Consider the following 26,575-nt stretch of genomic DNA (forward strand, 5'->3'; position numbering starts at 1 on the left):
AAAGGGAGATATACTTCAATTTTGCAAAGGCCCAATGAAGTCTATAAAAAAGTAATCATGCTCTGATAGAACAAACCTTTCCACAGTGCTCCCAGGAGATGAAAACATCAAGCATCACACATAACAGCCTAGAGAGTTCATCTATTGGAAAATACATCTCCAAAAAGACTTTCTTCAACCTTGCTGGAAAGGTTCCTCACAGGTGTCCTTAACTAATTCCTGTGCAGCCAAATTCAAGGAATAGACTCCTGGATACAAGTGCCACATCTAAGCAAAGCCCCCAAACTTGAATGGACCCATGCCCCAAATAGTGACCTAAAACTGAAGATTTATAGTCACTAAAGTATCTGATATCTAAAGCAGACAGCTTACCCAAGATATCTGCACCAGGCCTCTCTCTTCTCACTCTATATTTAGTTGAACCATGTCATTCAGACTTTCAGTTATCCTTTCCCTAGTTTTTCTAACATTATTTCCTTTAGCTTTAAACATCCTTTTACCCCACTTTAAAAGACTCTTTGATTCTGCTAACCTAATTGATTGTTGGATTTGAGCCAGAGCAAATATACTCATGATGAACCTGTATTGTTGGCCTGACCACCATCTTTAGAAGGATGGCAAAACCTAGTTGCCAAGGATATCGGATTTTCCTTTGATACCTGTGAAACCACACATGTCCTCCCTTTCAGAAAACTGGCACCAAATATTAAGGCTTTCCTTCAAGTACTCCCTAATCATAATGGAATACGCCTCACTCATGTTTGGACGCTTACCCAAAATCATTATGTTCTGAAAACTTAATGATGGGAATGGCAAAACTCTTAGATAGCTCCCACTAAATATTTGTAACTATACTATTTTATATAATCCAGGTGAACATGAATTCACTCCCATAGGAATCTAGAAGACTGTATCACCTTAATGTATCTTTATAGTGGGGCAATGGAAACTAATAATACTAGAAAATGAGAAGCTGATGTACTCCTACTCATTGGGACTTAACTGGGAATTAACAAAAAAAAATGTGGGGAATGGAGAAAATTTAATTGAACTTATTTTTCTCCTAGAAATCTTCTGCATCTCTACCAAAATCTTACTTATACTAGAACAGCTCTCTCGTTACTTCAGATCTACAAAAATATAAGGTGCTCACGTAGTCATTCCCACAATGCTAGTGAATCAGATTATAGTGTGCTCTGAATAAGTGATTATATTTCTGATCATGAGATCCCCTCTTTCATTCCAGCTAAAAATATCTGGGCAAAGAGACCCAACTGTGCCTTAGAAGACACTGGGTATTTCTTTTGATGCGGAAGAAACATGTACCCTACACTTCCCTTTATTTATTTATTTATTTATTTATTTATTTATTTATTTATTGATGTTATTAATAGGTCTAATTTAATGCTAAACTTTAAACTTTCCCTGGAAGCAAAGTTCTCTGAATGCTTCATTCCACCCCCCCAAATTGTTGTATAGAAGAGAAAAACAAGATCTCAAGGAAGAACACAATACTGATCTGAACATTCAGTGTATATAGCTTCAGAACATGAAAACATTTATGGTTTTTAAAATATGTTATCTCTTGCCTGGCAAAATTTTCTTAGACTACATTACCCAACAGCAACCTGTGACTAAAATTTGTCTTTCTCTCAGACTGGCTTATTTCACTTATTTCACTCTCCAGATCTATCCATGTTTTTGCAAATGGCAAGATTTCATTCTTTTTTAAGTCTGAAATATCCCACTGCCTACACTTCCTTTTAACTGGAAGAGATGTTTGGGGATCATTGGCCTCACTTCTGACCCTGAAATTAGAAAAACTCTTCCTTTTACTGCTTATATACCTAATCTGTGGTCTTCTATCAATTTAAAAAGACATGTCAGAACTCTGAAGGTTATGATTTTGGATGGCTGGTTACATACAACTCTAGAGTAGATAGAAAGGGTTTGGTGCAGGCTTCCACCAGAACCTTTTTAGCTTAGGTTGGAGTAGCAGACCTTGAAAAAGCAATTCACAATCTTTCTATAGTTATCTCTACCACTCTCAATGTTTTTATCTGAGCTTTTGAACATCAACAAACCCAAACAGATAGCCTAGCAGAAATAGCCCTACAAAAACTACAGAGCCCTTACCCTCTTCACTGTTCAGCAGAGAGGAACCCGTGCCCTACTTGGAGAAGAACTTTGTTTTTAGGCCAGTAAGTCAGGGAAAATAAACACAAGAACTAAAAATAATGAAGGACAATATCAAGTTGCTAGCAGTAGTTGACCAGGCTCCTGGAACTTGGGACATTTTTGATCAGCTAAATATAGCAGGTGGGGAAGCTGGTCGAGAAGTGCATTTCAGTCAATAGCTATCACTGGGCTTTTGGTCCCTAGATTAAGTTTTTAATTAAACGTCTACTCTTTGGTATCAGTCAAAAAATGCCTTATTCCCAAATGTATGTACAAAACAAAATTCTTTTCCTTTCAAAGACCTTTGCTAGAATTCAACTGACCGTGGGAACTAAATTGTCCTCCATCAGAGGGATATAGCTGAGATTTTTCATTCTCAATGTTCTTGTTGTTCAAGAGAGGCAAGTGAAATTCTATATCGTCGCCCTCCTCCATGGGACAAGACCCCTGAGGATGGTCCTCCTCAGCTTAATGGGAGAAGACACCTGTGCACTACTTTCCTAAGCTCCATGGGACGTAGAATACGAGCTATCTAGGAGCCAATTACATTAAAAAAAAAAAATCTGAATGATATAATTGACCAGAGGTGTTTCCTGAAAAAGATCTTGATCAAAAGAGGGAAGGGGGAAGGAATTTCAGTCTAAAATGGAACCTGAGGACATAAAATGGAAAAATCTCAATCGTGTGTCCTTAGGAAAACAACACTTAAGGACTGAGAGACTGATTTAAATACAGCCTACTCCAAACCTTCAACAGACTCGCCTACAGCTTGCTATAGTTTGTGTGCCCTGAGTTGCAATTCCTCTGCTATTCCTGAATGCACTCATCTTTTTAACAAGTTTGAGCTTGCCTCAGTTTACCTCTTTGTTTAGGTCAACAGTCGTACTATATTTCTTGTCTAACTCATGGAAATCATGTTGAAATTATGAGTCTAAATCATTCATTTTTAGGGGAAAACATAGTCCTGCCACTTAACCAAAAACACGGAGATGAGACCTGGCATGGTGACGCGTTCGTTCCACTAATGCTGCTGTTTGAACAAGGACAGAAAATAAGCACAACAAGCTGTTGTAATAAGAAGAAAAATTAATCCCCAGAATCATTTTGTGACTAGCAGGTTTAGGAACCTTTAACCAGCTCTGTCGTTCTGAGGGTTACTCATAACTCAAGCAGGTCATTTGACAACCCATATTCTTGCGGGAGAAAAGGTGGTCCTGGCGATAGGTAGGAATACCAACTGCTTACCCCATTCTAAAAGTGCCATGTAGGGATGTAGCAATTATTTGATACAAAAAGAAAATTTTAATTTAATTTCATATTGAGATTTATTTGATCATTTCAAAATATTTCTCGACCCAGCAAAGGAAATATCAACCTTTGGGTTGGCAATCAGCATTCTGAATTGAAGTCGACTGAGTAGAAAATAGGAACATAACGTATATATTGTATTATGAAATGATAAACAGATTCCTACTTACTAAAATATCCGGTACGTTCTGGGTGAGCCATAATGGTTGATACCAAGACCCCATCTACCAGTTAAAATAGACTGCAATCATCCATTTATTAACTCAGTAGGCAATTATTGAGCACCTCTATGTGCCGAGAATTGTTTCATGCCAGGGTTTCATGGAAATACTAGTGAATAAGGCAAAGATGAATCACCCCCTTCCTAAGTGTGAGACAGGGAATAAACAGGTAAAAATAGATGAACAAGGAATAGAAAATAGTGGTAAAAGCCGGGATAAAAATGGAACAAAGGATGAGATAGAGAGTGAATGTGAGATATAGGCAAAAAACCCACTTTTGATGGGATGGTCTTAGAAGAGCTCTTGGAAAACTTGACATTTAAGCTGTGGCAGTCATGGAAAGGTCTCGGCAAAAAGCATTCTAAGCTGAAGGAGAAGCAAATGCAAAGACCCAGAATCAATTTGCTGTGCTGGGGAGACAGAATGAAAGCCAGTGAGTGAGCGTGTGGGAAAAACGGGGTGAGCAAGAGTGGTTCATGCACTGCCTCAAGCCTTAGTGAGGAGCTGGGATGTCACTTTAAAGGTATTGGGGTACTACTGGAATTCTTAAACAGAAAAGCAATGTTATCCACATTATATATAATATAATATAATATAATATAATATAATATAATATAATATAATATAATAAATATACAATATATGTTGTTGTTTTTTTAAGAAGGCTCCACACCTACCACAGAACCACATGCGAGATGTGCACTCATGACCTTGAGATCAAGACCTGAGCTGAGACCAAGAGTCTGACACTTTACTGACTAAGTCACCCAGGTGCCCTAGGTCCAATTTATATTTTAAAAAACTTGCTCTAGCTGGTGTGTGGTGGGCATATTATTGTGAGGTAAGAGGGGAGGCAGGGTCACCAGCTGGGTTGACACTGTGGTCATCCTATAAGAGATGCTGGTTCCTTGAACTAGAAAGTAGCCATGAGGAAGGAAAGAAGTAAGCCTCAAAATCCTGTAGTTCTTTTTTTTTTAAATTTTTTTTTAACATTTATTTATTTTTGAGAGACAGAGCATAAGAGGGGGAGGGGCAGAGAGAGAGGGAGACGCACAATCCAAACCAGGCTCCAGGCTCTGAGCAGTCAGCACAGAGCCTGACACGGGGCTCGAACCCACGAACCGGGAAATCATGACCTGAGCCGAAGTCTGATGCTCAACCAACTGAACCACCGAGGCACCCTAAGATCTTGTAGTTCTTATGTTAAGTTTGTATGGCACTATTCTGATACTGTCTGTTGACTTTTTGCCTCTTCTGGTAGACTATCCTATATTTTAACTGCTACCATTTATAAAGTGTCCCATGTTGCTCTGGGCTTTATACACATTGAATCCTTAGAACAATTTCATCCCAAGCTCATGGGTGAGGAGGTTCACTAACTCCCCAAGGCCACAAAACTGGTGAAGGTCATAGTAAGATTTACCTCGGTCTGTCTGATTCTGAGCAAGGCACAACTCAGCCAATACACTATAGTGTCTTAATTTAACCTATGCTAGGGGCAGAGTTAGCCCAGGGAAATTAGGGCACAACTGGGTTTCTTCAATGGTTCTTAGAAGGAGAAGGGCAGTAAAACTACCAGGAAGGGAAGCCCTAGTTTCAAGTGTCGATTCCTGGGCCCTGTCCTGAGAATGCAGAATTAGAATCTTTAGGTTTGGGGCTTGGGGATGTGAATTTGAAAAATGCTCCCAAGGGACACTTACTCAAATCTGTGAATGCTGCAAAGTATTTGTTGACTGGATAACCCCTGATCCAGAGAAAATAGAGACCCACTTTGGATGGGTCCAAGCAGAGTCTCAGCTAGCCCCCTCAAATCCACTTGGAATTCATAGTGTGTCTAATATATTGTTAATGATATGATACACTCCAGCCTTCTGGAAGCTTTCTATTTTAAATAATTATTCTTGATGATGAGGTACTAAGTTCAGTTGTCTCCCAAGCTGAGAAATCATAAGCCACTCACCTGGTAAGCATCATATACTTCAAAGGCAAAACAATCTTTTTTAAAAAATTATTTTGAGCTTTCAGCTTTTTCAGGAAACACAAAGGAGTCAGTCCTTACTCCTAAAACCAACCTACCTATGAGACAGGCTGTACACAGTACATAGGGCCCACAAGACTTTTAGGAGCTTGAAAAAATGTTTTCATTTTTTTTTTTAAACCAGAAGATGAACATGAACATATTCTGGCCTAGATTATATTCAATTTTTACCAATGCAGTTGTAAAATATAACTTCTAATTAATTTTTTTTTTTTTAATCAAGAAACGTCCCCTGAATACAACAGTGCCTAGGGCATGCAGAAGTCATAATGTGACCCTACTCACTCACAGCCCTGGGCCCAGGTGATAGACACCTTACCTGGCATGCATTGTATAGGAGCTGATGTTCAAACTTCTTGATCCCAAGAATGTTCTGGAACATCTCGTAGAGTTGCTCCTTGCTCAAAATCAGCTCAGAGGCTGCGCTGGCTGTCATCCGGGCCTGCTGCTTCCTGGGGTCCTCTTCCCCACGGTAGATGGCATCAAACTTGGCCATCCAGGAGCTCAGCACGGTCTCCTTGCTGAGGCCATCTATCTCGGGCAGGCTGCGCACCCTTTTCTCAATGTGCTTCTTGAAGACCTCCCTGGAGTCATTGGCAGAGCAGCCCCCGCTCTGGACCATGCGGGCCACACGGTCGCTCTTCAGGAACACCTAAGCAGGAACAGGGACAAGAAAGATGTCAGGGACTCGGTCTCCTGGGGCTGACTGCCATCCTGGGTACCACAGAAGGGACCAGCGTGGGCTGTATCCTGCCCCACTACCTCCTAGTTGGGTGAACTCAGAGAAGTCACTCCCGTGTTTTGTTTTTGTGGCCAAATCTAGAAAACACAAATAACAAGAGTACTTACCAGGTTGTTAAAGGGATTAAATGGGACGGTAATATCACGAGAGGCGAGATACCGTACACGGACTCCACACTCAAACAGCCTGGGTCCTTTCTCTGCCACCTAATGGCTGTGTTCCTCTCGTCAAGTTAACCTCTTTGTACCTCAGTTTTTTTCATCTATAAAATGGGATAATAGTAGTCTACCTCATAGGTATTTTTGGGGGTTTATTTATTTATTTTGAGAGAGAGAGAGAGAGAGAAAGAACACAAGCAGGGGAGGGGCAGAGACAGAGGGAGAGAAATAGAATCCCAAGCAGACTCTGCACTGTTCAAGGTTAAGCCCAATGTGGGGCTTGAACTCATGAACCATGAGATCCCGACCTGAGCCGCAATGGAGAGTCAGGCACTTAACTGAGTCACCCAGGTGTCCCTGCATCATAGGTATTTTGAAGTGAGGATTAAACGGATTAATATATGATAACCACTTTAAAAAGTGGACCAGAGTAATGCCAGATGGCTTGTTATTACGGTTATTTATTTATTTTTTTACTTTTTAAATTGAACTACAGTCAACACATGATGTTACATTAGTTTCAGGCACATAACATACTGATTTGACAAGTTTCTACGTTATGCTACGCTTACCACCACGTAGCTACCATCTGTCAGCATAAACCCTGCTACCACACCACTGACTATACTCCCTATGTTCCGCTTTTTATCTTCGGACTTACCTCCTAACTGGAAGCTTGTATCTCCCACTCCCCTTCGTCCATTTTGCCCATGCGGTCCCCTCCCTCCCCTCTGGCAGCCATCCGTTTGCTCTCGGTCTGTATGGGTCCATTTCTGCCTTTTTGTTTATTTATCCATTTGTTTGGGTTTTTAGACTTCGCATATCAGTATTTGTCATGTTCTTTTTTTTTTAATTTTTTTAAACACTTATTTATTTTTGAGACAGAGACAGAGCATGAACAGGGGAGGGTCACAGAGAGGGAGACACAGAATCTGAAACAGGCTCCAGGCTCTGAGCGTCAGCACAGAGCCCGACGTGGGGCTCGAACTGATGGACCGCGAGATCATGACCTGAGCCGAAGTCGGACGCTTAACCCACTGAGCCACCCAGGCGCCCCAGTATTTGTCATGTTCTTTTGCACTGACCTCACTTAGCAATAATACCCTCCGTGGTGTAGCCAACGGCAAGCCCTCATTCTTTTTAGGGCGGAGTAATGTTCTCCTGTGTGCGTGTGTGTATCCACACAAGTACCACGTTTGCTATCCATTCATTTACGGACGGACACTAGGTTCTTAGCTGCTGTACCTAACGCTGCGCTGAACAGAGGGGTGCATAGATCTTTTCCCATCAGGATTTTGTTTTCTTCCGGTAAATATCCAGGAGTGGAATTGCTGGATCGTGTGGCAATTCTGTTTTTCATTTTTTGAGGAACCCCCACCCTGTTTTCCAGAGCGGCCGCACCAATGTGCATTCCCGCCAACAGTGCATGAGCTTTCCTCCTTCTCCACATCCTCACAACCTCTCGCAAGCCAGGGTGTCTCCGAGCGCTCAAGCAGAGGGGTCGGAGCGGGGCGAGCGGAGCCAAGGTGAGTTTCTGGGTGGAGAGCCCGGAGGCACTCCATGCAGGGCGTGACCTGGAGTCGGGCTGGAAACAAGGAGGGCGTTTCCCGGGGCATTCTGCACGGGGGGGGGGGGGGGGGAGCTGGTGCTGAAGCAGGTGTGGGCCGCGAGGTGGTGGATGACTGTGTGCAGGGGGTCCCTTAGCTCAAACTGCCCAAAGCCAAAGGGGTGTCGACTCGATGTGTTCTTGTGTGCTCTGGACCTGGGTCACCTTGTCGCAGCGGCTAGAGCTATAGTCAGCTCTGACGAGAGGTGTCCTGGTGCACCCAGGGCTGGGGCTGGCTTGCGGGGAAGGGGGGGGCTGGGGTGGGCTAGGGTACCCCCCCCCCCCAGAGCTTGCTGAGGCGGCAGGCAGGGTCTGGTGTCCAGACCCGGCTCCTGTCACATGGAGGGAGTATAAACTGTGCTGTCCACCAGCCTCTCTGACCCCGAGAGAATTCCAGCAGCTCCCCTGCCAGCTGGCTGCTGCGTTCTAGGGCTGGTCCCTTTGTATTATTCTACTTGCTATTTTTTTTTTGTTTTTTTCCTCGTTGCTCTTTTAAATTGCGGCTTTTTTCTGCACCACAGGGATCTGCTCTGGGTCCCTCAGAACTATCCCTTCCTACGGCAATTGGGAGCTTTGGGGGTGTGGGTCCCCTTCATTACCCTGTCCCCGTCTCTTACTGTTCTCTGTGTGCTCTCTTCGGCTTTTGTTGGGCAGAAGCTATTCAGTCAGCCTTCAGTTCTTCTTCAGGAGGAAATGCTCCACAGATAGGTGCAGCTGTGGGTTGTCTCCATGGAGGAGGGGAGTTCAGGGTCTTCCCACGTCACCATCGTGGATGGGAACCCCACCATGGTTGTGGTTATTACATACAAAGTACCTGGCACGATGTCTCACCCTTACCAGGTAACCATGATTTACAGCCCATTTTATCCTCTCAAGGAGACTCATCCCACCCAAAATTGAACAAGTATCCGGGGAACGTGTATTTAATGTCTCCCTTCTTGAAATGTAAACTCCATTAGGACTGGGCTCATCTTGTTCCCCACAATGTCACCTATCTCTGGTATAGAGCCTGCCCCTTTAAAAGGGAATGAATGAAGAAGGTAGGCATTATATTCAGTCTATCTTGTAGACTGGAAAACCAAGACTCTAGAGAGGGGTGGGGATTGTTTCTGGTAACTCAAACTGGCTGATTATAAAGGTATGTTTTTTTGTTGTAGTTGTGGGGTTTTTGTTTGCTTGTGTTGTTTGTTATTTCACCTTGGTTCCTTCCTTCCCTAAGGGTCTTACCTGCCCGGTGGAGAACCTCTCCTGCCTGCGGAAGGACGCTTGGTTGTTTGGCTGGCGCTGGCTAGGTCCTGGAACCAAGCCACCCATTAAGAACAGTTGACTTCTGTTCCAGTACCCACCATTTGGAGATGTGCCCAAGCCACGTGGTTCTGGGGTGTAAAACAAGATGGTGAAGCTCTTGCTTCATAGTCACAAAGAGGGAACATCTGCCACTTTTGAGCTGTGTCCCGATCACACTTCAGCAGGTGTACAAATACCCTTCAAGAGGCAGAACACACGTTCGCCCCCCTCCCCCCCATCGGATTTCAGGAAATGCACCTGTTAGCCAGGAGACGGCACTGCTTGGGGGACATCCCATTGCCTCCTGCTTCATGACAAAGCTTTCCTCGGGGAGGAGAGATGTCAGAACGCTGGTCTCCACCTACTGCCAACATAATGAACTAATTCAGAAAGAAGGAAGGCTGAGGGTTTGCTTCACAGCCAAGGGCCATGGCTGGCTCCTCCATGCCTGGGAACTGGTGCTCAGTGGAGATCTTAGAGCTCATTTAAAAATCAACTGTAGTGGGATGCCTGGGTGGCTCAGTCGGTTAAGCGTCTGACTTCAGCTCAGGTCATGATCTCGCGGTCCGTGGGTTCGAGCCCCGCGTCGGGCTCTGTGCTGACAGCTCAGAGCCTGGAGCCTGCTTCAGATTCTGTGTCTCCCCCCTCTCAGCCCCTCCCCTGCTCATTCTCTGTCTCTCTCTGTCTCAGAAATAAATAAAAAAACATTAAAAAAAATTAACTGTAGAGAACAAGCTTCAACTAAATCCTCAAGCCTTATGAGCCTTAATGAACTAAAGAATTTACCTGAGAATCTACAATGTTTAATGCGGATAGTTCTGCCATCTACCTAACACCTTGCGTCTCAGTTACAGGTCTGCGTCTCAAAGTACGTCAAAGTTTTGAGGCAAACAGAGGAAGTTTCTGGGGTATAGGATTGAGGCAGGAGCTGTAAACCATGGTCCGGGCCAGTTGTACTACTAACTTGCTGTGTGGCCTTGGGGAAGTCACCTCCCCTCTCTGGTTCTCCAGTGTCTTATCTGTACATGGAGAGCATTGAATTTTAAAATTTTGAGGTTGCCCTTCCAGCTGTCATGTTTATACTCTTCTTCATGATCACGTTCATCGTTTCTTTGGGCACTCACTGGGGAGGAGACACTGTGCCAGGTGCCAGCAAGACAGTGGTGAGCAAAACAGATGTGGATCCAGCCCTCACGCCTCTGCGACATCACCCTAATAATGCCATAGAAATATTATAACCTGGGACAAGTGTTTTCAAGGGGGATGCACACGGGTGGTCTATTGCCAGGAATATTCCAGCAGGGAGTCAGGAAATCCTTCCTGGAGCAAAACTCCTTTGGGATGATATGGGAATGATGGGTAGGTAAAAAGAGCACGAAAGAGTATTTCAGAGAGGAGGAACAAAATGTGTAAAGACCCTGAGTGTCTGAGGAAGTAGGGAGAGCCACTGTGGCTGGGTCTGCCTTGGAGCAAGTTCCGGGTGGGTGGCAGTGAGGAGACGGGAGAGACTAGTGGCGGGAAGGAGCCAGATGGTGGGAGGCAAGGGAGGCCACATTAAGGATACCGGTCTTTATCTGAAGGGCAGTGAGCAGCCATTGCAGGTTTTAAGCAGGGACACGGCCTGATCAAATCCACATTCCCTGGCTTTAATGCGGAAAACCAATCTGAAGGGGGCAAGAGAACAGGCAGTAGGCCAGGTGGGGTGTACTTGCAGGAGCACCCGGGGGTGATGACAGTGGTGGGGATGCGAAGGGTTGAATTATTCATTGTCAGCTCTGATGAAAATCAGAGGTAACTTAAAACATTCAACCAGCAGCCATACCCTCCTCCCGTCTGTCCAGACCAGTGTTCCGCAAACCTGGGGCAGGCCCCCGTTTATAAGCTCTTAGCGCCGTATTCCTTTCCTCCAAAACCCTTCCAGAACTGCCATTTGTGTCTGTGACTGTTTGGTTAATATCTGGGCTCCAGCTAGACTAGAAGTCCCAGGAAGGCAGGAGTTGTAGCTGTTTTTTTTCCCCATTCCTTCTTGTGAGTGCCTAAGGCAGCGCCTGGCACATAGTCGACGCTGTGCTTAATGAGTGAATAAGCAACAGCAACAAAGGAGATGTCTCAAAGCAGAGAGCCTATTGAGATTATATGTGGATGGGAGCAGGGAACTAAAGGGAAATAAGGAAGCACAATATAACTGGTCTCTTAAAACAAGGGGCTGAGGCTAGATTTTCCCTGGGACATGATAACGGGAGGTAAGAAATGATATTGGGGCTCCTGGGTGGCTCAGTTGGTTAAGCCTCTGACTTTGGCTCAGGTCGTGATCTCACGGTCTATGAGCTGGAGCCCCGCGTCGGGCTCTGTGCTGGCAGCTCAGAGCCTGAAGCCTGCTTCTCATACTATGTCTCCCCTCTCTCTCTGTCCCTCCCCTGCTTGCGCTCTGTGTCTCTCTCTCTCCCTCTCAAAAATAAATGAATGTTAAAAAAATTTTTAAAAATTAAAGAAACGATGTTGGCACATTGTTCCTAGCTGGCATCTGTCACTGGCTGGGTGACCCCTGGATCCTGCTTCACGGAGCCCCTTCCTTTGTATAAAGTAGCCACTCAGTAAATATTTATTGAACTCCTAGCAGATGGCCTTAGACAAGTCGCTTAACTTCCAGAAACCTCACTCTCCTTTGCTGTCACATGGGGTTGATTCAGCCACTCTTCTTTGACAAACTGGAAGGACTTTGAAAAGCAGGGGGCTCCATCTGTCCAGAGCTAAGATACGACAGCCAGGCCCCAGATCGAGGGGAGATGAGTGGCATGTCAAAAGCGTGCAAAAGGAGACCGGAGACTAAGGAGACCACAAAGATGGAGTGCCAAACAGGAGGCAGCCATGGGGAGAAAAAGTGACGGCAAAAAACTAATTTTCCAGGCATATCATCTGTCCGGGCTTCGCAGCCTGTCAGAAGCGAAGGGTCAGAAGGGTCTGGGCCAGCCTTGCCCTGTAGCGAATACAGCCCCTGAGTACTGATGTACTTGACTGTCTCTAAAAACCGCCCCGGAAACCCATTTGTACCGGGAGCTCTAGCCGGCGTCTTTGTTCCCGGTTTTGTTTTTCGGCGACTATTGCAAGAGACCTCAGCCACCGGCTCGGTTCCGTGTGGCACATCCATAAATCCTTCCTGCTCCTCTGGCAACTTCCCAGACAGGTCATAACGGCAGATGGAAGATAAACAAATAAATACCGAATGGTGAAGGGCAGTCAATTCAGTGACTCGGCCTCATCCATCAGTCCTTCCCTCCACGGCCAGAGCCAAGCAGCTTCAAGGTTGTTTTAGGAACACACACGCACATCAGGTCTTAATGACTGTACAGGGTACGGGGGAAAGCTGGCCCAGCTCCCACTTCCTGATCCTTTCCAGCTCTACAAAAGCCTGTCATCCCAACGTAAATAAGAGAAATACCTACATGTTAGAGTAAATAAGGTTTAAAAACATCCACAACCCACAACGGCCCGGTTGCTACTAACGAATGCCACACAGGTACTGGGCGGGGTGGACCAGAGTGTCAGACGGCCCTGGGTTCAAATTCAGACTCTACCAGTTGCTGTTTTTGCAAGTTACTTAATCTTTCTGGGATTCAGCTGCCCCATCTTTCACACGGGAATCGTAACGACCCTCCCGTGTAGGATTTGGATGAGGATTCACCGCAACAATGCATATCAGTTGGTCAGCATGGTGTCCGTAATGGTGCCTCTTACCTTCACGAAGTAACGTCATAAGTTAGCTGTTATTTTTAAACAGAATATCACGTAGCCATGGAAAAAGACAATATTTTTTCATTAGCATCGAAAGGTGTCCTGAAATACTGTTAAAGCAGATAATTCCAAAGGTAAGGTGAAGCTGGGGGATAGGAGTATGACCCTGGACTGAGAACAGGATAGGAAATAAAACCGATGAGAATATGTCCTAAGTGTGAGTTTTGCAGAGATAGGAAAGAAATTAAAACCCACTGTGCTAAATGACACAACTGGGTTAGCAATATTTTGTAGGAGTTCCCCTGATAGTCTTAATTTGGAAATCAAATCATGTGTATAGACACATTAAAAATACCTGAAAAGATACATACCAAAATTTAATAGTAGTTGTCTAGCATGATGGGATTATGGGTGGTTTTCCAACCATGGGCTTTAGGGTTGTTTTCGACATGGTCTGTTTTTATAATCTATATATCACATAGTTATCGTTTTTATATTATGTTTTACTTTATGATCACTTAAAACACCTCTTCCTACATGGAACAACTTACATACTTTACCTTCATCGAGACAAGGAGCATGTTAGTTTCTAAAATAAAATGACCTTTGGATCGGAAAGGTATCTTTCATCAAAAAGTAAAAGATCCTGGGGCAAACTTCAGAAGCAGATCTGGGACCCAGACCCGTGGTAGGGAGCAGTAGCTTAGCAACAAAAGCAGCTCCGTTTCCTAGTTCTAGACCCTGGCCCCCCACCTCGACTTTGTACTCCCCACCCCTCCCTCATGCCCAGGGCCTGAAACTAGGGAGGGGATTGATTCTACCAACTTTCAATTCTCTCCTACTGTTTCTATGCAGCAGACGTGTGTGGACCGCCAGTCTCCTCCTCTAACCTTAATATAGTTATGATGCTACTTTCCAGGTGCCAGATTTAGGGTGAGGTTGTGTGTGTGTGTGTGTGTGTGTGTGTGTAATTTAGTCCTGACAACAACTGTGCACGGAGGTCCTAGTACAGAGAAAGTACCTGAGGCTCAGACTTGGCCGAGGTCCCCCAGCCAGTGTGCAGAGGAACTAGAATTCAATGCCACATCTTTCAGACACAAAACATCCTCTGAATCACTCTGACCTCTGCCCCCTCCTTCCTTGCTCTGCGTTCCCCTCGGAACAAATGTCTTTACACTGGGTAGTTACTGTTCTCCCAGGGATACATCTGTTGGAAGGCCACTGAGGGGTTACAGTGGTTTTTGCATACTGGAAAATATAGAGCTTCATTTCAGAAAAATAGCCAGATTTGACCTTCCACTTTCTTAGATTAAAAAAAAAAAAAAATCCACCATAGAGACTGAATACTGTATGTCACCCAGTGTTGAAGACACCTGTAGTTTGTGCCTGCCACGTGTCCTCCCCTGCTGATAATAGTCCCTCAGTCTGAGAATGTCTGTGCCACTGCACACGGCCTCAGTGGGACTGTTAGGCATGGGAGCATGTCCTTCCTTAGCCATGTGGCAGGTTGGAACCTGAGGTTGGCCAGTGAGACTTCCCCTTGTGGGTTTCAGATCCAGAGCGGGATGGCACAAGAATGGAGTTGGGTTGGCGGAGATTTAGACCAATGATGGGGTGCCAGTGTAAGGCCACCCGCTTCCTGAAGTTGAGCCGCCAGGGTTCCCTCTTTTCGGGAGCTTGGCTATTTCCTTTAATCACTCTTGTTGCTGTTATTATTGTTGTGCTGTTATACTATCATCATCATCATCATCATCATCATTGCTTAATTTAACCAGCTGGTCAGTTCTTGCTGCTAGCAACTGCAAAATTCTTTTCTTTTTAAATGTTCATTTATTTATTTTGAGAGCGAGAGCGTGCAAACAGGGGAGGGGCAGAGAGAAAGGGAGAGAGAGCATCCCAAGCACCCTCTGTGCTGTCAGTGCAGAGCGTTGACATGGAGCTTGAACTCACAAACCGTGGGATCATGACCCGAGCCGAAGTCGAATCAGACACTTAACCGATTGAGCCACCCAGGCAACCCCAAAATTCTGTCTTCTACAACAAAGTTAGTTTGACAAAACCACCCAGGACTGTGTTAGAGATTGGCTAAGAACAAAACAAAACAGAGCAAAACAAAACAAACTCAATCAGAGCAGCTTCACTGGCTGAAGCCCAGATATCAGCTGTAAAGTTCTAAAATGGGTATGTGTGGCACCCGGGTGGCTCAGTCGGTTAAGGGTCTGACTTCAGCTCGGGTCATGATCTCACAGCTTGTGGGTTCGAGCCCCGCGTCGGGTTCTGTGCTGACAGCTCAGAGCCTGGAGCCTGCTTCAGATTCTGTCTCCCTCTCCCTCTGCCCCTCCCCCGCTCATACTCTATCTCTCTCAAAACTAAATACACATTAAAAAAAATTTTTTTTAAATAGGGGTGTGTGCATCTCTGCCTCCCACCAACCCCCCATGTGTCCTTCCAGGGAGGCTCTGAGTGACAGAGGTTTTGTAAAATTTTTCCATCTACTTCTTTGCTCTGATGCCAGGACTGGCATGTAAAGAAAGAGCCAAAATGAAGCAGGGAAATGGGGGATAAGGGCAAGAATGCAAGGTGAGAGGGCTTACGGCATAGACATCTGTCTTAAAAGCACTGAGAGTTAGAGTTGTCCTAAACCCACTGTGTGAGTTACGGAGAAACGGGTGAGCTCTCTGATGTCTCAGGACCACAGCTGTGGGAAGGGGACGGAGTTGCCCAGCCGGATCTCCCAGATCTCGGAGCAAGCACCCACTTCAACGCCCAGCTCTCAAAGCCGGAATGGAGGAGATTATAGGATTAATCTGCTGCCTGCCTGATCGGCTTTGACGATCAAGGCCGCCAGGAAAGGATAAAATAAACCTGCATGCTCTCAGAAGCCAGAGGGAATCCTGGCTCCCTTTATCCCAGCCCAGATCAGGTCACAGGCCCGAGTGGCTTGATGCTAATGCTGGCCAGCGGGGTTCAGACTGGGCTGGATGGGCACAGATAGAAAAGGGACAGAGCCTACTCACTCCTTTCATCTAAAAAATTTTTCTTTACTAGTGTGCTGAAAAACTATTACTGCCTTAGCAAAACAAGGCCAATGACTGAAATGACTTATTCTAGTAGAATCTTTTCAGAACTGTTTGAGGAAAAGCTGTTGTTTCCATATGTCATTACCATTGGCAAACTGGGATGTGAAGGTGTGGTATGGTGGGGTGGAATATGTGTGAGTGTGTGTGTGTGTGTGTGTGTGTGTGTGTGTGTGAGAGAGAGAGAGAGAGAGAGAGAGAGAGAAAGAGAGAGAGAGAGAGAGAGAGAGAGAGAGAGAGAGAGAGAGAGACATTGGGTATTTAGGAGGATATCTATTGGTTTTGCCAGCAGAGCATACATTCCAACATTCTTCTTCTGGTAGAAAGCACCCTAATTTCTCAATGAGAAACCACTGCACTTTCACTCTAGATGGTTCCAGTGTAGTTGAGCCTGCTCATAGGCTCCAGAGGCGGTATCTGTCATAGCACTGATCCCCTGGTCTAGTCCAGCCTCCATCTGTCGTGATTGGCTCCAGAAAGGCCACACGACCCATGACAGCCCAACCAAGTCATCTGGGGCCTTTTGCTGGGGCTCTCAGCAAAGAGGTATTCTCTTTGCTGGTGTGGTTGCTAAGCTGGTAGGGCAAGACCGGAATCTGCCAGAGTCCTTCACATGCAGAGAACCAGCCTAAGAATAAAACCAACACGGGGAAGAACAAAGCTGAGGTATGGGGAGAAAGATACCCATCTTGCTGGCATCTTTCGAGTCTCTGGATCCAGCCACAGCTGAAACCAGGTCTATTCCTAGAGTATTAAGTTGCTTGAGCAAATAAATCTCATTTTTGGCTTAAGCCAGTTTGACCTAGGTGTCTGTCATTTGTAATCCAAAGAATCTTGACCCAGACAGATACTGACAGGAAAGCAATTGGATCCTGGAGTAAGGTGGAGAAAGAAATCCTAGCTTCTCCCTTGCCCAAGAGTGAAGGGGGAGGGAGAAAGGGAAGAGTAATGAACTTGGAGCTCTCCCAAGTTAAGTGTTGATCTTGAACCTTTGATTATGGACTTTTGCTTCAGTGGATTAGACTTTCCGGGAACAAGCATCCCAAGACTCTCGAAACTTCACTAATGAATACAGTAAATAATTAATACCCTACATTATTTCCTGTCACTCAAATCTTAATATTAACTATTCAGTGATTTCTCAATGCCTGTATTCTCACCAGACTAAAAAGAAGCTCTTTCAAATAAACTAGCTACTATAGAATAAAAAAATACCGGGGTCACTATAGATATAATGGCAATTTCCAGAGACTCATTAGCACATTGATAACTATTATTTTCAGTTAATTAATACAAAGAAATGGCATTTTCTTTTAATTTATGTCATTAGTCAAATGAGCTTTCTAATTAAGATTTGCAATCTACAAATTTACAGACTGGTGAATAACTCTAAACATGGAGAATTATTGCTAAGGTCTGCCTGGCCTGAACTGGCTTTCAGAACTTGAAACAAAGGGGGGGGGGATTAATTTCATTCCCTGGCGGTTTCTCCACAAAATCTTTTGTTAAATAGATTCAAGATATTCATTGCCATACCATCATCATGGTTCTGAATGTCATTTCCACATTGCATTGAATTCAACTGAAATATTGCATCACATAAGATGAAGAATTAAGTCTGACACTTATCGGCAATAATATTTGTAAAATGAAAAAAAAAGCTTAAATTTGACAAATATAAAATGAACCAGACTTCTAAAACAAACCCAAACAGAAATTTCATTGAGAAAATGTGTAAAATGAGTCTGTGGCTGGACCCAGCAAACATCACAGAGACAAAGACTGTTTACTGTTAAACAGTAATTAGCAAACCAATCAATAGTATTTGCACAAAATCTAATTGCAGTCTTGCTCTACTCTCTTCATGAAAAAAGCCAAGTACTTTAGCACGTGGGAAGGAGAGTTTTACTGAATCAATCAACTAACATTGGAGTGCCCGATGGGCAGAAGCATGTGTGTGGAGCACAGCAAAGCAGAAGCACCAGTGTTTTATTTTGAAATGTTTGGTACCTAATAATTAAAAACAGAGAGGAAAGAAAGAAGAAATCTGTGAAGTGATCCCATGGAAAAAAATGAGAGTCTGGTGGATTCCTTTATACTTAGTTTATTGTTATTACCTTGAATTGCATATGGCAGGATGCCATGCGTTTTTCAATGCTTGGCAGTTGGTTTCTAATGCTTTTAACCTAGCCTTGACAATGGGTATAACATTTGGGGCATACGATCCCAAATACAGAGAATATCTGGTTCACATGAAAACAAATGTCTTTTAATGACCATATAATAACTTTTGAAAAATATGCACATCAGGCAAACATTGCCCATAGGAAGGGATGGTATATCGACTCCACTAATAATGTACACAATAGCCAATGTGCACATTATGGAAGAATAATTATAAATTTTAAATATACTAGTGGAATTCCAAAATCTGACTTGACTGGTACATAAACCTCTGAGGACGACAGGTGAAAATTCCCTTGTGATGTATATTCAGGATATGTTCTCTCACTTACAGGTTTTCTCTTAAGAAGAGTACTGCACTTTGGATGGGGTTCTAACTCATAGAAAAGAACTCACAGCACCTTTTTAATAGAAAGAACAAGGAAGTGAGTGAAGGCACCATCTTAGAAGATGTTAACATCCTTTAGAAGGGGTGGAGTTGGTAGGACTAAAGCTCCCAACTCAGTTCAAGTCTTAGCTTGTGGCATTGTAACAGCTGTGCGACTTGGAGTAATTGACCTAACCTCTTGCAACCTCAGATGCCTTGCTGGTAAGATGGGAATAATATCGGGACCTAACTCACGAGACTGTTGTACAGACTAAACAAGAAATCATACATAAAGCAGGCAATGTGCAGAGTGTTTTGCATACAGTATCTTGTTTAGTGGGTACACAAGTGGGTTTGCTTTAGTTTTCCCCAAACAAAATGCTGTTATTTCCAAAAACCGTAACCAATCATCAACCCGTTTGCCTCGGGGGTGGGGGGATGGTTCTGTAGGAGGCCAAGGCTGCTGTTCCCACTGAACAATAGTCTGGCAATTCTGGGCTTTAGGCTTGGGCAGTCTTAACCTTCTTCTGCATGGTGAGTCTTACCTCATAGTAACTCTGGACGGCGTTCATGAAGGCTTCATCAGCCACAATCTGGGTTTCCCCATTGAGGAAAGCCTGAAACCGGTCCTTGACTGTTTGCAACTGCTGTTTGCTGATCTGTAAGGAACAGAGAAAGAGAGAACAGTGAGGAGGACTTGTTCTAGACAAGGATTGTGATTGCTTTCCGTGGAAGATGCCAGTCCCATCGGTGTGCTACATCTGGCTTGTATGGGCGCACACTAGCTGACTGTTACATTTGCAAGAATTTTGTGAGGTGGTTGTTTATTAAAAAATACATAAAGACATAAATTGTTAAAAAATTATATTGAAAACAAAGGCAACGCATATTCAAAAGTCATTGTTTCCTGATCATTTTACCATCACCTGTGCTTTTGAGGTTATTAACCTCAAAATTGTATCTATTGTATCTATCTATCTATTGTATTTGTAGGGTGGAAACGATAGATAATGGGTGCTACCATATACCTCTTCCCAACTCCACATTCCGTGACACCTTGTTGGAAGCCAGATATCAACCAGGATGGGAATATTTACACCATGGAAATTGGCAAATGCTATGTAAGTCATGTGTTCTTGGCTTGTTGTTTTTGTTTTGTTTTCTTTTGCTTTTCGTGAGAGAGGGTTGTTGTTGAACAAACCACCACACAGGCACCTCAGGTGGTCTGAAATACCCTGCTTTCCAAATCTATAGTCATCAAAACAGTATAGTATTAGCATAAAAACAGACATATAGACCACAGAACAAAATTGAGAACCCAGAAATAGACTCATGAATATACAGGCAATGATAATGGACAAGGACACCAAGATACTCAATGGGGAAAGGACAATCCCCTCAATAAATGATGCTGGAAAAACTGGATATTCACACCCAAGACAAAGAAATTGGACCCCCTATCTTACACCACTCACAAAAATTAACTTTAAGTGAATTAAAGACTTTGGGGGCGCCTGGGTGGCGCAGTCGGTTAAGCGTCCGACTTCAGCCAGGTCACGATCTCGCGGTCCAGGAGTTCGAGCCCCGCGTCAGGCTCTGGGCTGATGGCTCAGAGCCTGGAGCCTGTTTCCGATTCTGTGTCTCCCTCTCTCTCTGCCCCTCCCCGTTCATGCTCTGTCTCTCTCTGTCCCAAAAAAAAATAAACGTTGAAAAAAAAAAATTAAAAAAAAAAAAAGACTTAAATGTAAGACCCAAAACGGTAAAACTATTAGAAGAAAACACAGGGCAAAACCCCCTTACACGGGTCTTAGCAATGAATTTTTGGATATGACATCAAGAGCTCAAGCAACAACAGCAAAAATCGACAAGTGGGACTACATGAAGCTAAAAATCTTCTTTATAGCAAAAGAAACAATCAGCAAAATAAGAAGGCAATTTATAGAATGGGAGAAAATATTTGCAAACCATCTACCTCATAAGGGGTTAATATCCAAAATCTATAAGGAACTCATATAAAAGCAAAAAACCACAAAAAATCCAATGAAAAAATGGGTAGAAGACTTGATTAAACATTTTTCCAAAGAAGACATACAAATGACCAACAGGTACATGAAAGGATACTCAACATCACTTATCAGAGAAATGCCAATCAAACCCACTATATCTCATCACCTCACACCTGTTTGAATGGTTATCATAAAAACAACAACAACAACAACAACAACAACAAGAAATAACAACTGTTGGCAAGGCTGTAGAGAAAATGGAACCCCTGTTCCATACTGTTGATGGGAATGTAAACTGGTGCAGCCACTATGGAAAATAACATGGAGTTTCCCCCAAAAATTAAAAACAGAAGTGCTATACGATCCAGCAATTCCATTTCTGGGTATACATCCCAAGGAAAGGGAATCACTATTCGAAAGAAATAGTGGCACCCCTACATTCATTGCAGCATATTCACAATAGCCGAGACATGGAAACAACCAAAGTGATCACTGATGTTTGAACACACACACACACACACACACACACACACACACACACACACACTTGATTATTATTCATAAAAGAGAAAGAAATCCTGCCATTTGTGACAACATGGATGGACCCAGAAGGTATTATGCTAAATGGAATAAGGCAGACGGAGAAAGACAAATACTGTTATGTTCTCGCTTACAAATGGAATCTGAAAAATGTTGAGCTCAGAGAAATAGAGAGTGGTTGCCAGCATCTCAGGGGTGGGAGAAATGGGGAGATGTTGACCAAAGCATACAAACTTCCAACTATAAGATGTAAGTTTTGGGGATTTAATGCGCAGCATGGTGACTATAATTAACAGTACTGTCTTACATACTTGAGTGTTGTTAAGAGAGTAGGTTCCACAGCCCTTTATTCTACTTGTTAGTTATGATTGAATTTGTTAGATGATATGTCCCTTTTTGTTATTTGTTCATTGATGTCTCCCCAGGGCCAACTTAGTGCTTTACACAAGACAGGCACTCCATAAGCGCTTTGCTGAATAAATGAAGGCAGTGCACGAAAGAAATCTTGGAATATCCTTTAATCAGTTCTAATTTGTATGAAAAGAAAGTCAGCTAAAAACTTTGCCGTTTTTACTATTATTTATAAAAAGTTATACTCTATAAATTGATAATGGGATACTGTGTCTAACTGTTGTAGAAGAAAGCTTAAAAAAGATCATTCTGGTCCCAGCTCCATCAACCATTGTGTCATCTTGGAAAAGTCACTTATATCCTCTGAATTGGCCAGAGAGTTAGAAGCCCTTCTGGAATAAGGCCAGTTTAACAAGTAAATGTTACACCATCCTTATTTATCTCACTTGGAAAATGGTGATAATTCTAATTATGGCCTTGGCATAGTAATAGCTATTTGATAACATGAGTTCTTTTTTAAAATTTTGAGTTTCTGTATTTATTAATGCACTGATTCATTTAAAACATTTTGTTTATTTATCTTAAGTAATCTCTACACCCAACGTGGGGCTTGAACTCACAACCCAAAGATCGAGAGTCACCTGCTCCACTGAACCAGCCAGGCACCCCATTTCTATATACATTTCAAGTGCTTTCATCATTAGAATCAATGCAAATCTTGCTAGTAGAAAATAATGTTTAGAGCTATAGGACACTGAAGCCTGGCTTGAGTTTTGATTCAATCAGGAAACAAGGAGTAGAGTTTTGAGAATGGACAGAGGTGGGATCTGGGGTGCTTTAACTAATTTTGTAACTTGGAAAAAGGGAGACTAGTGATGTTAGGGGCAGATGTAAAAGAGGTAGGTTTTTAACAGATTGATATTGTCATGTCCTAGAGCACCACTGTCTCAGGTTAGCCACGTGTGTAATTTTACATTTTCTGCACGTCTCACTTTAAAAAGTATCAAAAACTAAGTGAAATAAATATTAATACACTTTGTGGAAGCCAATATGTCAAAAATATTATTTTACATAAAATCATCATAGAAATGGTTAATGAGATATTTTACGTTCTCTCTCTATACTATATCCTTGAACTCTGGTGGTATTTTACACCCATAGTATATCTCAATTCAGAATCACCACACCACAAGTGTGCAATAGCCACGTGTGGCTGGCGGTCACCACTTTGGACAGCCGGTCCTAGAGCATGGTATGAACTCACTGCTAAGCCGTGTAGACTTTCCTGGTCTGACCCAGGATGTGAGGATCCAAGGATACTGGTGTCACTGGAGTTGTACAGAAAAAATCAGAGTTATTTGTATGCATTTGAAAACATTTCAACTGAATTATTGGGCACCAGTTGATTTTCTCGTAAAAATGACACCAGAACATTAATTTCTATCAAGTAGTTCAGCCTTCACTGGCCTAAGTCACAAATCCTTACAGTATAGTATAGTACCAACCAAGGCATCTCACAGAAGTTACATGCAGAATTCCTTCTAACACTGGGTTAATACCAAATCTGCACGATCTGGGGGGTGGGATGGAGTGGGGTAATGGAACAGGAGAGGGAGTGGCCACCAGTACCCCTTGCTTTTGCCTTAAATCTCAAGGGATGGAAATAAAAGTAGGCACACACCATCTGAATGATGAAGATTGATTGTTGACCCAAGCCACATCCATTATCACTCTAACCTTTGTTAAATAAGCAGAGTACTCAGTTCTTCAAGAAATATTTACGGAGCATCTATTACCTGCCTGGTTCTACCCCATGTCCTGAGGTATCAGTGGTCAATAAAAACAATCCAACCTCTGACCTCAGGGGCCAGGGCAAGGCAATAGGGAATTCAAGGAAATAAGGGATTGTTTTCAGGGACCTTGTAGTCAAGATGGAGAGGAAAAAAACATACAAACCGACAACAACGACAACCGCACAAAAGTGTGTTTCAGGATTTCAGAGGGAAGAGATTACAGAATGTAAAATGCTTAAAAGGAGAAGGACTTCAGGAACATTAACATGAGTCAAATTCGGAGAACATCCGTCATGAAGCCCCATAAAACACCCCCCACTTCCTCGAACACCTCAAGCTCTCAGTGAGAGAGTCAGGGGCACAGATTCTAGAGGCAGAGCTATGCTTATGGCTGGGTTTTGATGCCTGCCAGTCCAAGTTCACTATTTTCCCTCATCACTAATTAAACAAGCAAATCACGTATTTAGTTACCTCACTCACCGTGTCTCACTGGGCAAAGGACTAAGCTGTCTACACCTCAGTGTTTTCATCTGTAAAACAGGGCCATTACTGACCTCATAGGATTGTTGTGAAGTCTAACTGGAGTAAGTGACATATTCACTGCATAACCTGGTACAGCATGAATGATCAATAAACAGTAGCTGCTGTGATGATTAATCCTCAGCTTAGAGGCTTTACGCATACTGCTTCCTTGAAAAAGCATGCCTATGGGAAAATTCCAGACGTGTCTTCAAAATGCAACCCCATGCTCCTTCCCAGACTTTTCTGGATGGAGGTGGCTACTTTCTCAGCACTTTGTTCACAGTCCTGAGGGTACATGTGTCATACTGCAAAGTAGAAGTTTATTTAGATGCCAGAGCTCAGAGTCAGGGTCAGGAGTCAGGATTTGAGAACACAGATGGGGTCAAAGGGATATGGACTCAAATCCTGGTGATAATACTCATTTCCAAGGGTAACCTTGGGCAAACTGATTTCCTTAAGCCTCAGCTCTTCATGTATAAAATAGAATTCTAAGTCCTACTCCCAGGGTTGCTGGAAAGATAAGAAGAACATAGGAGGATGTGCCTAAGGAGCTTAGCATGCTGCCTGGCACAGAAAGAGTCAAATCATACAGGGTAGACCAGAAACCAAATGGCCTTGAGGCCTCGCATGATGTAGTCTCGGTCTATTGCCGGCTTTGTTTTGTCTTACTCTGCTCTCCTCTTACTCAGCTCCAGCCACACTGGCCTCTGTTCTCTTTCTCAAGCGTGCCCCACGTTTCTTCCCTGAGAGCCTTTGCACTTGCCATTGCCCCTGTCTGGGATGCTCTGCCCTTGATCTTCCCGTGGCTGCCACCTACTCACCTTTAGGGCTCAGCCTGCCTAGCATCTCATAGGAAAGTTTTCCCTGACCACCCTGTCTACAGGAGTGCTGCCCTAAGCTGATGGCTATCACACTGCCATGGGTCCTGTGCAATGCCTTCGCAGCCATTATTATAGTCAGCATTTAACTTCTCTAAGATAAGTTTATTTAGCTGAATTATAACATGCACATGGGAAAACATATGTCATAAGCACAGAGCCTGAGAAATCTTCACAAAGTGAACTTTCTAATAGACCCGATTCTCCTTATCAAGGTAAAGAACATTACCTGGACCCCAGAAGCTCCTGCATGTCCCCTCCAAATCATTGCCCCTCTCCAAAGGGGATCACTAGCCTGACCTCTATCAGCAGAGATTCGTTTTGATGGTTTTGAACTTGAGGTCAGTGCCATCGTGCATTATGAGATTCTGCTGTGTGGGTGGGGGTAGCAATACCTCGTTCATCCTCATTGCCGAGTAGTATTTCATTTTATACTCTACCATTATTTGTTTACTCTCCAGCTGAGGGACATTTGGGCCTTCTTCCTTTATTTTAAAATTGTGCTTGCTTTTCATCACCTATCTCCGCCTAAGAATATAGGTTTCATGTGCACGAGAACCACATCTTGTTTACTGCTGTGCTTCTAGTGCCTGGCACATAATGGGTTCTAACCAAATATTTCTTGAGTGAAAACATGGACTTATCAACTATTTAATGTATACCAGGCACCATGTTAGGCTCTGGGGATATGAAATGACCAAGGTACGATCTTAGCTCTCAGTTCTCTTACTCTGCCATATTCATCTTTGATTCCTTAGCACCCTTTGGCCTTTTGAGTGAGTGCAAACCTCACTTAGGAGCTCACACAAATAGCCAATCTGTGGGTTTATCTCTGGTTTAAAGTTAACTGGCCTAGATAGGATTGAACATGGAAGGTGACCTTGCATGAACGCACTGAAATAATTGGCTCAGAGAAGCTGACAGTACAACACCAAATAGACAAACAGACTTCCATGGGCCACTTGCAACCAGAACTCTCTCTCCGAAGATAGAAGTCCATCTAAAAGCACTCAATATGGATAGAAGCCACTTGTGCATCAGATCAGAATTCGGAATGGAAGTAATGAGTTCCAAGAGCAGAAAACTTGAAAAGATGAAAGGTAATTATTGCAGAGGAAAGAGCTGTAGCAGCAGGCCTTGCTGCAACTACTGAAGCATTCTTGGTTCAATCCACCTCATTAGGCAAGGCCTGAAAATTCCCACTGTGTTTCAGACAGTGTGTAATTTACTGCACATTCTGGAGAAGCATGATATGGAATATACCAGGAAGAGAAACCCGCATGTGCTAAGGGCTGGTCTCAGGAGAGGCAGTGCCGAAGTCAGAGCAAGCACAGGCCAAATCCTGGCTTTGATACAAGTCTTAGGGCAAGTAGTTGACTTGGTTTTCTCCTCCATACATGGAGATCTTATCTACCTTACAGGCTTTTGTGAGATCACATATGCAAGGCAGAGAGGCACAGTATCTGGCATAGAGTAAGACTGGTTAATAAAAACAACATAGTATTATTGTTATGATTTAGTTTTGCCTTTTTCCTGTCATTAATCTTTTATGTTCTTCATTACTTTCTTCCCTCTGTTTATTCAGTC

At 43.5% G+C, this 26,575-nt stretch overlaps 1 protein-coding gene across 11 annotated transcripts in view; it reads right to left on the reverse strand.

The window, feature by feature from the left end:
• The window catches only part of CADPS (calcium dependent secretion activator), a 476,722-nt gene that overhangs the window by 347,876 nt on the left and 102,271 nt on the right, over nt 1–26,575 (reverse strand). For all 11 annotated transcript variants that reach the window (XM_030307156.1, XM_030307157.1, XM_030307154.1 and 8 more), the window contains exons 2-3: nt 19,444–19,557; nt 6,065–6,397 (exon numbers count right to left, since the gene is read on the reverse strand). In XM_030307156.1, coding sequence (XP_030163016.1) covers nt 6,065–6,397; nt 19,444–19,557 — 447 coding nt within the window. The remainder of the gene's footprint in view (nt 1–6,064; nt 6,398–19,443; nt 19,558–26,575) is intronic.

Source organism: Lynx canadensis, chromosome A2 (genome assembly GCF_007474595.2).
Source record: "Lynx canadensis isolate LIC74 chromosome A2, mLynCan4.pri.v2, whole genome shotgun sequence".
NCBI lineage: Eukaryota > Metazoa > Chordata > Mammalia > Carnivora > Felidae > Lynx > Lynx canadensis.